Source organism: Pleurodeles waltl, chromosome 12 (assembly GCF_031143425.1).
Source record: "Pleurodeles waltl isolate 20211129_DDA chromosome 12, aPleWal1.hap1.20221129, whole genome shotgun sequence".
Lineage (NCBI taxonomy): Eukaryota > Metazoa > Chordata > Amphibia > Caudata > Salamandridae > Pleurodeles > Pleurodeles waltl.
The window spans coordinates 349,845,572-349,864,356 of NC_090451.1; the positions used below are offsets into that span (position 1 = coordinate 349,845,572).

General features: G+C 43.4%; 1 protein-coding gene across 2 annotated transcripts in view; it reads right to left on the reverse strand.

The window, feature by feature from the left end:
* The window catches only part of LOC138267525 (cysteine-rich secretory protein 2-like), a 183,936-nt gene that overhangs the window by 57,399 nt on the left and 107,752 nt on the right, over positions 1-18,785 (reverse strand). For both annotated transcript variants that reach the window (XM_069216535.1, XM_069216534.1), the window contains exon 5: positions 14,077-14,174. In XM_069216535.1, the coding sequence (XP_069072636.1) occupies positions 14,077-14,174 (98 nt within the window). The remainder of the gene's footprint in view (positions 1-14,076; positions 14,175-18,785) is intronic.

An 18,785-nucleotide genomic window follows, 5' to 3' on the forward strand; every position in this document is an offset into this window, starting at 1 on the left:
CCAGCGACGTCTGGCAACACCAGATCTGCACTTTGGGCTACAGCAACGACAGCCCACAGTGAGCAACAATACAAAGTTCTACCAACAACCATTCGCAACAACTAACTGGCTCTTTGCACTACAGCGATGACAGTCTGCAAAACCTGGCCTGCTCTATGCGCTACAGTGATGACCATCTGTGACGCTCTCCCTGTTCAGCCTGGCCTCCTTCACCATAAACAGATCTCTTTGCACTGGACTCAGAAGGTAACAAGTCAGTGGAACTAACCTGGTCACTATATTGGAACGATGCTCCACTGCGGTTGGCCTGAACGTTTGACCTTTATCCAGTCTGGCACAGCCAGATAACTGTGAGTGGCACTTTGTGCTGTTAGGTGCTAATTTTACCTAGTACTTTGAAATTGTATATTTCCAGTTCTACTAATTAGATGTTTGTTTGTCCGGTATCATCTTAGTCATCACAATTTACTTTATTTTTTCTAAATTGATCTGGGATTTTTCTAGTGTTGTATTTTCACTTTATTACTGTTTGTGTGCTGTACAATACTTTACACTTTGCCTCTAAGCTAAACCTGATTGCATTTGTGCCAAGCTACCAGAGGGTTAAGCACATGTTAATTTGGTAACTTTTGTGGTTCACCCAGACATGGGGGGTCATTACGATTTTGGCGGTACCAGGATCGCCATGTTGGCGACAGCAGCCGCACCGCCGATGGCCCAGCGGAGAAGAACCCAAAATTATGACCATGGCGGTCTTCCCAACAGAAGACAGTTAAATCACCGCCTATACCACCAGTGCGGTCATGCCGACATGGATGGCGGTAGCGATCTTCAGGCCGGCGGAGATCATGTTCCTTCTGGGCATATTACGAGGCTGTACACCGCCAAGACTTCCACCGCAGTTGCACCACCATGAAAACCCTGGCAGAAACCAACTCTATAGAAGGAGACACTCACCGTCAGGAAGCCATACCCATCTGGAGCCACCATGAAACCTGAACTGCACATCCTCCCACTGCTCCTGCTTGCACAATGACTCTAGAACCAGTGATGACGACAACAAACAACAACCGTGAGTACACTCACCTACATGACACTGAAGGGAAAACCCAAAGTACACACACACACAACACAACATACACATCCGGGATGGTAGGCAACAGTGACACACACACTTAACCACACACATACACACCCCACACACGCACACCCATCCTACACATACCACGGCCAACACACACGTACAATACACACACCAACCCGCACACACACAGTCTCAGCAAAGTCCAACACAACAATATATAACACCACCGATTCACACAACTACATCACAACTGCAACATCACAAATGGTACGGCTAGCTAACACATTACACAGCACAACATGACACTACGCATATACAACAACACGTTATAAGATCTGACAACCAATATACACAATCACACAGCCATACAAAGCATATGTCAGACTACACTAACACAACACACAAAGCTTTTGACATACCCATCACCACATTCACGAAGGGACACATGACAACCACAAAGGAGTACACAATACCACCATTACACATGTCAACACAAACAATACACAATTTAGCAACATACATGCATGTTCCAAACAAACATTATCCTACACACAACACACAGCTACCACAGCGGGTCACATGGCAGGGCAACACCCACACATGCAGCCCAGACACAACAACTAGCACAGCCAACACATACACACATCACTCATACACAAACCAAAGCAGGCAAGACCAAAACTGCCATGTGGAAAGAAAGGCAGGACAAGTATGTTAACATCGAACCAACAACTGGTTGGCCCAGATATAATAAATAGAAATATAAAAATATGATAATAAATAAATAACTATGTACAAATATAAGGCCATTGGCCAGTCTAAATTCTAAAGTGCACAAGGTACAAATGGCACATCTGTGTGCCCCATATGACTCCTGACTGCTAGATTACCTCTACAGGTTCGGAGCATCAAGGGGTAGGCAGGCACCTCAGAGATTGGGGGTCAGATGGGGGAGGTTTAGCTTGGGTTTGGGAGGGGGGTCTCTGTGCTTGGGCATGGGAGGGGGGCTTTGGGCATGGGCTTGGTCTTGGGAGGGGTCGACTTCTTGGCATGGGGAGGTGCATGGGTACTAGCAGAGGGTAGGGTGAGGACATGTAGGTGGAAGGGCTGGACTTGGGGAGGGAGACAGGCCATTTAAGGGTATCATGGGGTGCGAAAGAAGTAGGGAACAGTGAAAACTCTGAGAGTAACATCTTCTTAGACACACAGGCGGTCATGACAAAAAGGTTTGGGAGTTTTTGTAGAAGGTGTCTTGGTTAATGTTTTGGGTGCATGTGCCTGCGAGGAATCCTTGAGGGTACTGGGTGTCTGTTGGGTGGTGTGTGCAAGCATTTATGTGTCTTGGGAGGAGGTGCTGGGAGATGCCATGCTTGATAGGTGACTGCAGGTATGGAATATGTGCTGCATGTGGGTGTGTCAGGTGTTGTGGTGTCTGAGGATGTGGTGTCTGTGGATGTGGTGACTGAGGTGGATGTCTGCGGGTCTGATATTGTGCTGACTGTGGTTAAGATAGGAGTTGTGGCTGGATCAGTGAATGTTGGTGTGGTGGCTTCAGGTGCTTCAGGTGTGTCTGGTGCAGTGTCTGTGAAGGTGGGGCTGGTGGAGGAGTCTGTGAAGGTAGTGAGTGTTGGTGTGTCTGTAGGTGGGTGTTGTTTTTGTGCATGCCAATGGTGGGTCCTATGGTGCTTGGGTTTGTCTGCGCTACCCTTGGATGTTGAGGTGGATGTATGCTTGTATGTCTTTGTGCTTTGCCTGAGTTTGGAAAGAGGAGTTTGGTATTGGGAAGAGGTAGATGGAGGGAGAATGTAGACAAAGGGTGACTAGCTGCAGTCAGTGAGGAGGTCACAGCCTGAAAGGATCTCTGTAGGCCAACCAGTGCACCGCGAATGCCCTCCAGGAATGCATTGCTCTGCTGGACTTCAACTGGCAGTCCCTGGATGGCATTCATGATGGTCGACTGACCAACAGAGATGGACCTCAGGAGGTCAATAGCCTCCTCACTGAGTTCAGAAGGGCTGACTGGGGCAGGGGCAGTGGTGCCTGTGGTGAAGGAGATGTCCACCCTCTTGCGTGAGAGGGCACGGGCAACCGCCTGGGGAGCTACAAGGAGGGCAGCGGTAGTAAGGGGAGTGGTGAACAAAGATGGTGCTGGGGTGGTACCAGATGGGTCCACCACCACCAGGGAGTGTCCACTGGAGGAGGATTCTGAAGATGACGTAGAAGATTTAGTCTCCGCTGTGGCACTCCCCTTGTCCCCGTGCCACTGGCTCCCTCGCTGTCGCTGGTAGCAGTACCCTGGGTCCTGTGGCCTGCAGCATCCCCACTCACCTGTGTCCCTTCGCCTTCCCCTGCCAATGCTGAGACACATAAATAGAGAGAGAGATAGGGAGAGAGAAGGTTAACATATACCTCACATAAACACATGTAAACATGCACATATGTGAGACTACACATCCTGGCTAGGCCATCTCAGGTGCCAATACACATTTCCTACATCATGTCATAACACATCACTACTACCCACCCCTAAATGCCAACCCTCACACCTACATCTATATCAAAGTAGGTCAGCACAACTGGAGTCATCCACATCATCACCACTAAAGCCATGTTTGCATGCACATCATGCCCTGGATGAAGTACAGATGACTGCCTAATTTCACATCAACCTCTCCATACCCCTATCACCCACTGGAAATACAGCAGACTGAACATAACACATCAAGCTTCTACAGTTACAACAGCTGATCAGCCCATGTCCTCTGATAAATGTCCATGACAGTGTAGACTACTCCACTCACACACCACACAACATTCACCTGCCATATTATACGGCAGACCTAACACTCTGTACAGTAATGCCAATATAGATCTAATAACTGATTTAGTCAGTACAAGTTAGACACCCATACAGGTGGCATCTGATGTGCACAATGCACGTCTGGGGTATAGCCATGTGATTAGTCTGACCCAATCACAGAGGAAAATCTGCAGACACCGAACGCATATGTCACAATTGTCATACATCTAACTGCATCTACAATAGTCCATATTGCACATATTACACATCCATACTCAATCACTGAGTGCAGTGTCATAACTGATGAACGTCAGTAACACACATATGACAACATGGTCTATATACAATACCACCAAACATGCAGTGTCACCAGCAGGACTTCACAACATGCGAGCACCAACCTCACACACACCATTCCAGATTTGTCAATATCTGTACCTACGTCCAGACAACACACATATCAGAATTTAAATACATGTAAGCATCATGGACACATAGACCAACATTGCTACCTTTGCACTGACAGCACATCCCACTACTACATAGGGCAGCCTTAGGCAAGAAAATACAATATTTGAATCACATCTGTATCCCATCAGTCTTGCAATACCCAATCCTGTCATAATCTGTCACATCAGCTAGGCCAAGGGTAGCAGACATTGTCCCACTCCATCAGATATGCCCCCAAGTAACCATTGTGACATGATGTAAGCAGTAACAAAGCTATGTTGCACTGTAATTGCTAGGGCATTGGCATACACAACTTATACATAACATATTGACAATGACCAGGTATGCCTAGGCACTCAGCACCTCTAGTACTGTCCAATTGGCTTCAAGGTTTCATCCCCACAAGTCTAACACTTAGAAATGCATGATGATTGCAATCAGAGCTCATCAAATGTACATGCACAGTGACAGGCGGCTGCCATTTTGTGCATATATCATGATTTGATGTGCCTAAATAAGTGTGCCATACACATATTTGCTCAAATGGCAGAGTAAGCCTATTTTGTGCCATCATGGTAGTGCAATGACATGTGACATACATGACACAGTGACATGATGTGGTAGTATATCTGATGATGGTCATGTTTAGATACTCGGAGGCACATAGGCGGTGGAACTATATTGGTAATCCCACTACAATTCAATTGATCAGTGCAGGACAGCTCAGTGTGCAACATATGGTACATTTCACATGTGATATGTGTCTCATCTGAATTACAAGTTCAGCAATGTGCTGCAAGGATAGTGTCCAATTGGTTTCAGAATGCCCAGTATAGTATGTCTCAGCAGTGCTACACGTGTCATACAGTGTTAGGTGTGTGTGACATTTACATGTTCTGCTTACATGTGTTGAGTGCCTTTGTCAATGTACATTCTCTTCTCTCTACCTAGATATCCTGCCATGAGGAGATTGAGACAACCACCAGTGTACCATCCACTAGTTGACCTTGCAATCTGGAGGACAGGCATATCATCCAGAACTATTGTCTGGATCGTCAGACCATCATGGATCTGTGTACACAGTTGGAGCCTGATCTCATACCAGCTACACACAATCCATACAGCATCCCTCCCACAGTACAAGTCCTGTCAGTGCTACACTTTTTTTCCACAGGCTCCTTTCAGAATACAGTGGCCTTGGCTGCAGGGATGTCACAGCCCATATTCAGTCTTGTGCTGAAGGATATACTGTGTGCATTGTTGAAACAGCTAAATCAGGTCCTCCCAACGTGTGGAACTGACCTATGCGGAGGAATACTTTTATGATATGGGACACATACCTCATGTGATAGGGGCCATTGAAGGCACCCTTATAGTCCTGGTCCCTCCCAGTGCCAATGTAGAGGCGTATAGGAGCAGGAAGAACTATGACTCCATAACTGTTCAGGTGGTGTGTCTGGCAGACCAGTACATCAAACAGGTCACAGCAAAGTTTCCTGGAACTGCGCATAACTCCCACATTTTGAGGAACAGCAATGTCCCACATATGGTGGAACGACTACACACAGAGAAGGCCTGGCTCCTTGGTATGTATGCATATGAAGGTGTCTAGATCTATCTGGAAGTGCTCTCCTTTACTCTCCCCAAAAGGTATGCCAGGTAATAGTAGCATGTTTCTTGCTCCACAATCTAGCCCTTAGACGTCAGATACCATTGCTAGCTGATGAGGGTGAGGGAGCTGGACCAGAGGCTGGTAATGCTGACATGGCAAGTGATAAGGAGGCAGAGGAGGAAGGTGCAGCTGACTCTAGGACTGAGCTCATCAATCAGTACTTCCAGTGACATACAGGTATGGTGAGTGTGGGTGTTCAAGTCATGTATATCCACGTGAATTACTGTGAATACTCCTCCTGAGTTGACTCATCGGTGGGGGTGTATTCTAGTCCTATCCCTCTGTATGTGTTGGGGGAGGAGCTGACTGATTGCATGTAAGATGCACAGTGAACGTTTTTCAACTCTTAAAAGTGAACTTACTGCAGTTTCCTACATTTACATTTCCACTGTACAGACCACTATTGAGTCATGTTTGCTGCAACCTCCTGTTCTCTTTACATTCCACCCACTGACTGTGGTATTGAAATATGTGCCTATGCTACCTACGGCTTGAGGCATTCATAGTCGTTGGACATTGCTACATGAATTAAGGATTGAGGGCTGTACATGACAGATGGCAGCTAAAGTGATGTTTGATGAACATCCTGTGACTGGGGATGTATAGGTAATCTCTGGGGGCCCATGCTGAGGAGGTATTTTACACTGGGCATGACATCTATGAGCTGCATGTGCTTTGTGTGGCTCCATGCCTTCCATCCTCATGGTACTATCTGTCATTGTCTTTTTGCAGGTTGGAATACTGACTAAACTCTTGTGTGGCCCTGGATTTTTGATTCTCTGACATCTGTACTGGAACATTTCTGTTATACTGTGTCTCCTGCTGAGGGTGCCTCCCTCTGCTGTCCTATACACTGCCTGTTGAATGTAGGGGGGCAAGGCCACATCACAATTTGCAACAATTACATTTGTTGAGGTTTTAATGATGACAATATACAGTTGCTGTGTTCCAGTGGTGTTTATTGTGCATATTATGAATGTGTGGATACAAAACGTATGGTGCATACATTGTCCAACAGGTGATGAATGTGGTCATGGTAGATGGAATAATCAGAGTAGGTGGTACAGCAGTTGGTTACAAAGGCCCTATGTCCATGTGCCAATGGGAAGATGGAGTTATGGCACTGAACAGTCAACCGGGTGTCTCAGTGGCACACAAGGGAGACAAATCAGGTGAGGTTCACTTCCTGGCAATTAGTTTGATCATGGCATCTGCTACAGCCAAATGTCTGGATGGACAATCATGCTTGCGGGGGGTTCTTCTGCTACAGAGGGAGGGGTGTCTGAGGGCTGTGGTTCCCCTGGCAGGGCCTCCATTCCACTAACTGCCCCTGATGTGGATGGCTCTCATGTCATGTTGCTAGCAGAAGGGGTCTGCTGGTGCATGATGGAAGCACGCAGGGTTGTGTTAATATGCATCAGAACCCCTGCAATGGAAGCCATGGTGGCTTTGTGTGCCTGCCAATGCTGCATGACCTCCTAGTATTATTCCCTCTGCAGCCTTTAGTTTTCCCCCAACATGGTGATGATCTTGCCCATCCTGCCCTGGGATTTTTGGTATGGTCTCAGGACTTGAGAGATGGTTTCTTGCTTCCCTCCCATGCCCCCTGACCCCATGTACCTGTGCCCCTGGCACAGTGTGCCCACTCCCACTGTTTGCAGGACCTTCATGGTCTGAGATGTGAGGGGTCGACTCAGGTCCCTGTAATGTGGGGCACACAATAGTTGGGACAGTCCTTGGGACACAGGTTTGGAGAAGAAGGGTTGGCTGTGATGTAGATGCCACAGGGTTGGGGGGGATAGATGTGGGCAGGGTGAGGCAGGGAGTCGTAGACTGGCCAGGTGCCCAAGATGGCCAGGTAGGTCACCAGTGTCCTGACATCCAGGCGTGTTGTCCTCACTGGGGCCATCATCCTAAAGAGGGTTGGCAGTCTCTGGTATCATCTCCATGGTGGCACTGGTAGGGGTACCTGTAGATGGAGTGAGAGAGGGAATTGAATGTTGAACGTGTGTTTGATTCTCTCTTGATCACATGTATACAGTGGCTAGACATGATTCCCAGCAATGACAATGACAGATGTTGCACAGCATACCATTGGTGGTAGTTAGTGGTCTGTGACGTGTGTACCATACTCCATTTACTTGGTGTCAATCAGGTTTAGTAACTTTAGCTCTGTGGATGGGTTCTGGTACAGTCTGACAGTTCACATGACTGTTCTGCTAGTGACTATTCAGGCTTGCTAGTTGTGAGAAGTAATGTCTGTACATTGCAGCATGGTGTCCCAGTGAGAGGAGGGTATGTGTGTCTGCACGGTTAATTGTGCTGTCTGTGCATGTTGTGCGTGTGCATGGAGCTGCCATCTTACATTCCATTCCATGGTGGGTCATTTTCTGGGTTGTGGATCCTGGTTAGTGGCCAATTGGATTAGTCATGGTGCTGTATCTGTGTTTAGGTTTGTATACCACAGTGTTGTGTCATTGCATTGCTGTCATTGCCATCTAGTGGTCCTCAGTCGTAGCATCTAGTTGGTATAGCTAGTACAATAGTCATACATGCAAATGATGTGATGTGCACATTCCAGGTATTCACATAGATGGTCTAGTGCATTGTGGGAGTCGTAGTGATAGAATTAGCCAATGCCATCTGTGCCTCTGCCAAGGGCTGAGTGGGCATTTGGGCTGAGTGGAGGTGTGGCATGCAGGAGAAGGGCATTGGGTGTATAGGTGGGAGTTGAAGTGAGACATACAGTGAATTTGGGAGTATTTGGGTGGTTAGAAAACATGCAGGACATGACAATTGTGTGACATGGAAGTTATAGATACTTACCAGAGTCCCCAGGTATTCCAGACAGGCCCTTGGGATGCAGAATGTCCAAGATCTTCTGCCCCAATGATGTTAAGTGTGGGGGAGGATGTGGGGGTCCACCGCCAGTCTTGTGCAAGGTGATCTGTTGTTGAAAGGCCATGGAATGCACCTTCCCGCGTAGGTTGTTCCACCTCTTCCTGATGTCCTCCCTTGTGCGTAGATGGTTGCCTACTGAGTTGACCCTGTCGACTATTCTCTGCCAAAACGTCATTATACTGGCAATCGACATTTGGCTGGACCTGTGCTCCAAACAGTTGTGGCTCTACCCTGATGATTTCATCAACTATGACCCTCATTAGTCACCTGTGAACGGTGGGTGCTTTTGTAGGGACATGGTAGTGGTTGTGTTGAGGGTGGGGGTGTTGTATGTGTAAGGGTGCAGTGTAGGGTAATTGATGGGGCGTGGGTGATGCGTGGTGAGTGATGGACGCTTGTGGTGTGTGTGGTCATTATATGTGTTTTGTGTTGGTAGTGCAGTTGTGTGGTGTGTGCTGAGTGAGATGTGTATACGTGCCTATGGTGTAATGGTGCTATATAAGTGTAATTGATTGCTCTTGGTGTATGTGTACCTGTACCTTCTAGCAAAGGATTCTGGGTTGTGTGGGGGTGTGTTACATAGTGCAGAGAGTAGGTGTGCCTGGTATGTGCATGTGTGTCAGCTGTGGGGAATTCAAACTGTCCAATGTGGTGTTCTGTTCTGACAGTAGTGGTTTCTGAGTGCGGCGGTTCACACCGCCAATGGTTTTCTGCCATGAAAGAACTGCTGTGGTGATTTGTGGCTCGTAATCTGGTGGGTGGAATTGTGTCGGGCTGGTGGTGCTGGTGGTGAAACTGCCTCTTTCCCTCCTGTCTCCTGGTGGTGTTGGATTCGTGGCTGTTTTTTTGGCGGCTTTCACGGTGTGTGAGTCATAATGTGGCAGTCGGGTTACAGGCAACATGGCGGTCTTTTGGCACCTGCCACTTCTGAAAAGACCACCAAAGTCATAATGAGACCCATGGACTGTGGTTGTTCCCTGAGTGGATCTTCATCTCCCCTCAAACAATAACGCAATTTCTTACACACTTTGACACTGCTGCCAAGCGCTCTGTGTATGTGCTATAAACACCTAAAACAAAGTTGAAAATGGCTTAAAACACCATTTGGCATATTTAATTTTATTATAAGGTCATTGTATATGACAACTAAAATTAAACTTATGGCATGTAAAATTAAATGTCACATGTGCACTGAGGCACTATATTGTTCAATGAAATCATGACACAGACCTATACTGATGACTCGTCTCCTGCAGCATGCAAGCTCTCGTATTTGCCGAGTGACATGTACAAATCACCATTTCTGCATTAGCCAGTAGGAAATAGATACATAAAACGTCCAATAACTTTTCCTAACTGTTTTAAAAAAAAACATTTCTATAATAAATTTGAATTTATTTTAAATAGTTATGAAATATAACTTCCAGAAAGTTATGTTTACTTGCTTGAGCCACTAAAGGCTGATTTACCTTAGTCTGTAGCTGCTGGCTAGAGGAGTGAAATTTGTTCCAGGACTTGCACAATGTACCACTTTGACTGGGTGGTTGACCTGAAAAGACCCATCTAAGCTTAGTAGAATATTGCTGCCCCCATAGTGTCCTGCATGACACGCCTTTCTGAGGCACATGCAAACCATCTACATTCATGAAAGGGGTCACAGCTCCATATCACAATTGGTGTGTTTCCCCTGCCTGGTTACTGCAGAACTCTGCTTTGCCTTACTAGACGTTTGTCTTGTGTTATGTGGTGGGTCTATGGCCTTCTTCAAACTGGATATTTTAGTGTTACATTAGGGAGGACACTAGTAATTTCCATAGTATACTCCCCTACACACACCCAGCTCTCAAAGCCCAATTTTGGTGTGGCTGAAGGCTTTGGACATTTTAGTATGACCTGACACATTGCATTTTGGGCCTGTTTGCAGAAAGGAAAACAGAAACTACTGCAATAATGTAGGTAGGCCAGGATCTGGGAGCACTTACTGGATTGGTTAGAGGGGACAACAACTGTCCTAGGGTGTGTTCCACTCTTAGGCTGTCAAACCCTACAAAGTCAGAGCCTCACCCAGCCTTCCTCATAACACTGCTTGACTTATGAAAGGATACTTGATAGACTGGATCTGCTGCACATAGAATCTGTGACCTGTGAGAAGGGCCTAATGAGGTTGGACCCCCTTCCATTTGAAATCCAAGGACAAAAATAGCCCCAATTATCATGATGCTGACTCCCTGGATGGCTCCATAAACATAAAACGTTGATGAGGACATCATTGGGAAGAATCCCAGTGAACCAGGGCAACTGAACTAGGACTGAAAATTGCTGTTGGCTGCTGCCTGACTCTCTGAGAATCTCCAAGTACATTTCCTGAAGCCTTGGAAGCATGTTTTTGTTGTGGGCACAAGAAGTAAGTTTGTAATTTTTAAAAACATTTTCCTCCAGAGCTTCAGCAGGACGTGCCAGAAAAAGCATCCGGTCCGCAGTTTTACTGCAATGATTTAGTTTTCAGCTCCATCCCATACAGAGATCTCCGCACCTCCAAAAACACAACTAAGTCCCATTCCGAGTTAGGACTTGAAAGTTTTTTTATTGAGAAATCTAAAAAAATCCAGTGCACCAGCAAGGGACCAGCCTTTACAACACAGTCTTTACCATGCAATTCCTTTACCACACGGCCTTTAGCACACAAGTAAATATTTGTACCTTTACCATACATGTCTTTACCACGCAGGTATTTTTTTAAATAACATAAATGATTATGTGATTTTAAAAAAAAGATTATGGTGTGGGTATTGGTAAAGGGAGGGCTAAGTAAACTGAGTTTAGGGTGGGTAGTGATAAATAGAGGTAAGGTTAATTTTAGATTTTAGGGGTGGTTCATGGCAGAGGAAAGTAAGGATAATTTTATGGTTTGGGATGGGCAGTGGTAAAGGAAGGTAAGTGTAATTTTAGACTTTAAGGATGGGTAGTGATAATGGGTGGTAAGGGTGATTTTAGAGTTTAAGGGATGTGCACAGTGGATATATATATATATATAAATATATATATATATATATATATATATATACATATATATATATATATATATATATATATAGGGATTAGGGTGTCCCTGACAATAATTTAAATTAAGTTATTTAAAATGTGAAAAATACAAATAGTATACACTTCACATATACTTAACATGCCTGGTAAAGGCATGTGTGGTAATTGCATGCTTTGTGAAGTCATAAATTCCCATCAGCAGGACCAACCGGCTTTAACATTTTTCTTCAAGAAAGTGACATGACCCTTTCTGAAGTGAGACTTTGAAACATTTTGGAGTTTTTTGACTTCCAGACTTCCAACAAGACCAATCCACTTGGCATATCTAATGGAGCTTCCATCACCGTCGGCCAGAAATTGCACCTTCGTCCCGGTCTTTCGCAACTATTGACTTACATGGGCCACTTTATTTTTCATGGGTCTTTTTTGTTTAATTCTTTTTTAAAAAGCCATACAGCCAGCTCCCTTTGTTGGATGTTTGTCATGTTAGTCTTATTTTACTCATTTTTTATTTCTCTTTATACTAAAGTGGATTCAGAGTTTTATTGTGTTTGGTATAAAATGCTTGACACATTGCCTTTGGTTTAAGCTGGCTGCTTCCAGTCACGTTATCAGGGATTAATCACAGGTTTACTTTATGTAATTTGTGTGACATATAGCAGGTAGTGGCCTTATTGTTTGAGGTGAACATTTTTCCACCCCAAATAATAATTTTCTGTACTACAAGTATGATATTTTCTACATTCCAATCACTGGTAATGACCATCATTTGTGTTTGATAAGTTAAGGAATGCCTAGCTATATATTTGTCCACAATGATTCCAAGTAGTATGAACTGGAAAGTACCAATCACAATGTATCTCTTGAATGAGAAACTAATCTAATTGCAAGAGAGATGGATGAATATACATAAAAAGTAACAGTAAAGTTTACACAAACAGTGCTCTATGCTATTACGCTGTTACGCAGTTACGTGATGGAGAGGAGGATCATTTAAACAATTCTGAATGTCCTTCCAATGCCATGGTTTTGTTCATTTCAGGTCACTACCATACAGAACGTCCAGCACACCCGTACTGTACTGTTTTGGAATTTCACATAATAATGTGGTTGATCTGGGATCTGATTTTGGAACTGCCATGATTACCTGAGTCTACATGTAACCCTATAAGCACATGGATTTATAATTGATTAGGATGTTGGAGGCACCACAACAAGAAGAACTATATGTAAAACCAATACACAAGCAGAGTGTTATTACACACACTTAAAATGTATTTACCCATAAAGCAGCATTCATCACTTTGGTGTGAAAATGAAACCTTACTTTCCTGTTGACAAAGCATTTTCTACCCTTTCCCGAATTTGTTTTGAAACATTGATAAGCATGCCACATGGAAGGGGAGAGTAGCATTATAGTCATTGATGAAGACTGTGGTAGGTGGTGGGTCATACCAAGGCTGCAATGTGGGAACATATCAGGAGCAAAAACAGTGACAATGATCAAAATGAAGTGGGGAGGAGTGTGTCAAAGAACAAAAGACCTGCAGCACATCAGCAAAATAAAATGTGAGAAATGTCATGAAGAGGCATATTGGTGCATGGACTATGAAAAAGTGTCTTTGGTGTTGGAACGAGGCTTCATGAGGGCATTGCTCGTTCCTTCTTTCACACTCAATAATGCAGAGCACCATCAATCACATTAAAAACAAAGCATCAGATTGAGACATAGGGCCCCATGACATAGAAGGCTATCAGTGAACCTGCCCAACTAACTGCATTGTTTCCCCCTGAGGGGTATTGCACTACATTTGTGATGAGACTAAGGACCTGATTTAGATCTCAACACAAATGTGACAAATATCCCATCCACTGTAGCATGATCCCATTCTATCCTATGGTGATCGTAATCCAGTGGATAGTATTCCATCCCCCAGATCTTAATCAGGCCATACGTTATGTGAGCTAAAATGCTAAAAAGAGCAAAGAGATACAGGATATTTCTATAGGATTCACAAACAAGAAAGAAGAAAGCATGCTGACATAGTGGATGTAAAACCTTACAATTTTGTAAAATTAAACCATTTATTAAAATACTGACTGTGTTATAAATTGCTATTTCCTTACTGCATAGTCTGTGTTCACACCAGCCGTGCCCCGAGTCACATTTGGAGCACGGTTCTCCTGGGATATAGGGTTGCATCGGTTTCAAGCCTTTGTTGCCACTGTACCAAAGCAAAAAATAAAAATGATTCTGTGATAGGATACACTTTGCAGGAGCCACATTGGAGCGTTCCTTGGTGTACCAGATCGCACAAGCACTGTGCCTAGAACAATGGATTCAAACCTAATTACAACAGAAATATTTTACGTTTATTTTTCTGGCTAACTCACATTTTAGCTTCAACATTTCTATTTATTAGTGAGTAATTAGAAAATAGAAAATATTAGTAGAGAAAAACAGTCATGGATTCTTAACACATTAAGACCTCTTGGGCGATCTGGTGGTTTCATACGTGTAGCAAACACTTACGAATATGGCCTCAAATGGTTTAACTTCAGTTTCACAGTTTACACGATATTTTGATTGTTTCTGGAACTAGAGTGTTTTTTTGTTTTTTTTGCAGTCGTTCAGATTTAGGAAAGCATGTGTGAGTAGAATAGTTTAGAACCGGTAGACTACGGTTGGTATCCTTGGTTACTTCAATTCCTTATTCAATGAAATGGGACTTTTACTCTTAACTTTAGATTTGAAACAATTTTCTAGCACTAAAACAGGAATAAAATACTCGAAACACCTTGTGGGTTTGCAGGGCGTCTGTGTCCTTTTTACGTCGGATGAAGTCCCGCATAAATGTATGTTGTCGTTGGGTACAATTATGTAGGAGTAAAAGGATGTACAACTGCTGTGACTACCTAGCAGGCATAACTCCAGCCAGTTTCAGACGTAAATGTACATTTACAAGCAAAAATGATTTTGCGAAACAGCTTGAAAATCAGTGATATATTTACTCTTATTTCAGAGTAGGGACCTCAATGAAGCCTTAATACAATCATAATGAGCTGGTGCCTAATAGGAAGTGATTATTCAGTATGTCGGCCTGTGTAACATTCCTTTTAGCTTACAACCGGGTTTACCCTCAACTTATACGACCAACAGACAATTGTCTAGTTAACACTGTCGCAAACCTTGATACAGGAAGACAGAAGTGTGAGACCTCTAGTAGTGTGTCACTTTCATTAGCCTTATCCAGAAAATATATGGGAAGGCATAATTTTCTGCAAACACAATAGAAACATAGCCCCACATTTAACAGTTCAGATTGTACATGGTTCACTTAAATATTGTTGCAAGTTCTTTCTTAGACTAAGGGGGTCATTACGACTTCGGCAGATGGGCTTTTTTAGTTCCGACGGGTAGGTTGCCACCAGTTCAGCCGCCTCCCCGCCGGCCCCATCACAGGTTTCTTGCTGGGTCAGCGGGTGGAAACAGAGTTTCCCAGTGGCCCAGTGAGAAACAGCCTACAGCATTGTCTCCTGCTCATAATAGAGCTGGCGGCAATGCTGTAGTGTGTAGGGAGCAAAGCAGACAGTTAACTTTGCGACAGGGGCTGGCCGCGGGGCGCTGCACTGCCCATAACTGCATGGGCAGTTGGTGGCGGTCCGACCACCACTGCATAATGACCGCCAGGGTTGTAATAAGGCCCTAAATATCCTACTCCACGATTTCCCAAGCAAACAACAAAATAATTAATTTTAATTCTTGATAACATACCTATTAATTCAACGGGCGTTATTGGTTTATGGTCAGGGCATTAACAGCACCCATCAGTACAAGCATTTTAGGCATTCTGACTGGCCAAGCCTGTCTCAGTATGCTATAGAAGGCTCCGTTGCTGTCCAGCTTGGTTCACACTCTGTATAATACCTATAAATATCTACATACGGGGTGCTTACACATTTTAAACCTCCAACAGCAATCCATTGTGGAATTCTGACCACCCGGATGACATATAACTGTTTCACAAAACGACCTTTTTATCGGTTTTAGTATCTTATAAATATCTGTAATATAAATAAAATGGGATCAGTGATATTCACAGTAATGTTAATATAACACTGGAGATCTCAAAGAGTCCAAGTTTATTAAGAACACTGTGAATTATACTGGTCGCTTGAATAAACGTAATATGAACCCTCCTTGTGTAGATTAATTATTTCCCAACCCGGCAAATGTGCTGCAAGGGTGCCTTCCCACTGTCTGCTCCATGGACGCATCTTGCTATCTGGGCTGGATAAGATAGGAAGGTCATCACTGGAAACTTACTTTGAGGAGTTAAATGGTTTAAGATTATGGGGGGCTTGGGGGTGGGGTACGTGATTGCCCGTTTTTCCATTGGCTACAGGCCCCTCTCAGGTTCAGAGTTACAGGTTCCCTCACCCAGAAAGACAGAAAATCGCCAGTATGAAAACATTTTTGTGGGAGGGAGAAAACATTCAGCGTACTTCACCTTAGGGCCCATAGCAGTGGTATAACAGAAAATTGGCCACAAAACTGTTATCCTGCAAAAATATTTCATAGAACTATCTGGCCGCAAGTCACATCTGGAAAGTGTTGTTGGGAGATAAGGATTTTAATCTCATTATTAAAGGTAACATATGATCTGTAAATCCTTATAATGGGGGGAAATACTTTTGGCGATGAGGATTTTCTGAGCTTCTGAGTGAGCGGGAGCCTCTTGAGAAGACCAGTTTCTGATAGGTAGTTTGCTGACCCCCTTATGTACTGCACAATCCAGCCACAGCTACTCTATAAGGTGGCTATCAGTTCATTGGAGTGCACTCGTTATTCTGAGAAACGGACAATAAAGAGCATGACCTGCACTGCACACTGCATACAATTGCGATACATGCACACGTATGTGCTAAAGGACCGCATCGCTATTACATGACCTAGTGCAACTGTCACTCTATTTTACACCGTATGTGTACTGCCACGCCCAGTGACCGATTTTCCACATGAGGTCCCAATCCCAAACTGGCTGTTTCCCTACCTGATACAGACAATTTTGGTGGACAAAACTCTGGTGCCTCAGCAGATAACTGCGAAAGAGGCGTTAGCATGGAGGGCATATCCACCACAATGGCGAGCAGGAAATTCCATCATAGAGTCCCTAAATCAGACCCTCACGAATCATGGGAAAAGCCACGGTCACTCCATCATTATGTTTTAGCACACGATGCTCTGAGTGACAGTGCGCTTTACAAGTGCCTTTCATTCATTTTATTCATTAAACTCCAGCCTTCAGATGTCAAGGCTGTTGCTTTTGTACCTGTCATTAGGTTAACTAATGTTAATAGGGTTTTTGTAATAGCCAGTTGATTGTTAGCAATGCCCCATACTTTATAACTGGCCTTCTTTTTGTCAGATAATATGCCCTTTTCAGAATGTGGAGAAATAAATGAGCCATGGAAATTAAATTCCCTAGTGAAATAGTTTGAAAATGCCTCTCCCTTGCCTGAATAGGTAGGACATTGATTTTTACTTCTAAAAGCATTACAAGGTTAACGAACACAAACAAATGATTTTTATCTGAAAGTGAGCATGATGAAATATATATATAGCATGGTGTTTTGTCTCAATCAAATAGCGAGCTTTCAAGTTTGTCCTGCTGGTGGGTGTCTAATTTTCGGGTATGTGCACTGAATCAGATGCAAAAAACAAAGCATTCATATGGAGCTCAATGCCACTTTCTGAGAGTTTCATAAAACAAAGTGTTAGGTTTGCTTTATGCTTTTAACTGTGGACGTGTGTTAAGCAGATTGAAACTTACTGACCATTGTTTTAAAGGGCAGTAAGCCTCTATTTATATTGGATGTCTGGAAATGAAAGGCAAAATTCCAAGTGCAGAATAACGATAGTCAGATAGTGACGCAATCACAGATGTTCGGATAAAATGATCCCAGTAACGTCCAACTGTTTAGAGATCCAACCACTTCAAAGTCCTAATCATATCTGCAATAAAGAGAAGGGGGTTGCCTGGAAAAGATCTAGCCATCGAATGTGTGTGCAGACTTTCATGGAGTACTTTCCTGTCCATGTGCAATCTTACAATAAAGGCAGAAGGCCCTGGTCAAGTCAGTGACGCACCAAACCTTTTGGGGGGTAGGACTCCAGTCTCTAGTTGTCTCTAGTGCAATTTTTACATACTTGATGTGTAAAGTACAACACTATTGGCTACAAATATTTATTTGATCAAAATATCGACATTACATAGGTTAGGTGTGTATATTTAAATGTATTCTACATTATTGCAGGTTTAAAAAATACACAATTTAAAAAAAAACACATGTAATACAATTTAAAAAAATCATGCAAGCATTAATTTTATAATTGTATATTTAAACCACTCAGCTATTAGATATAATGCATTAAAAAATTAAATGACAAATAAAATAAATGTATTAAGTAATTAAATACAACTGCAAACTAAAGATATAATTAACAATTGATATTAGTAAAAAATATATAAAGACGTATAATTATTTTTTAAACCATACTATATAACTTTAAAAGTATAAATACATTTTACAAATAAGTGACTAAATCTAGTATCTAAGTATTTTTATTTAGAGTCAGTTATGATCAGCAAAATATTATAAAAGTATACAGCATAGTTAAATACCTTAATGGTGGCAAAATGTGTATACATGACAATAGAAAATGCAGCAAAGGCATCATATCAAAAAGAAAAAAAAGAATCAAGCAAACTCAGGTATGTAACACCAAATATTACATAACAGTTCTTCAAGTTGCACCAAACCCAGCCCCATGT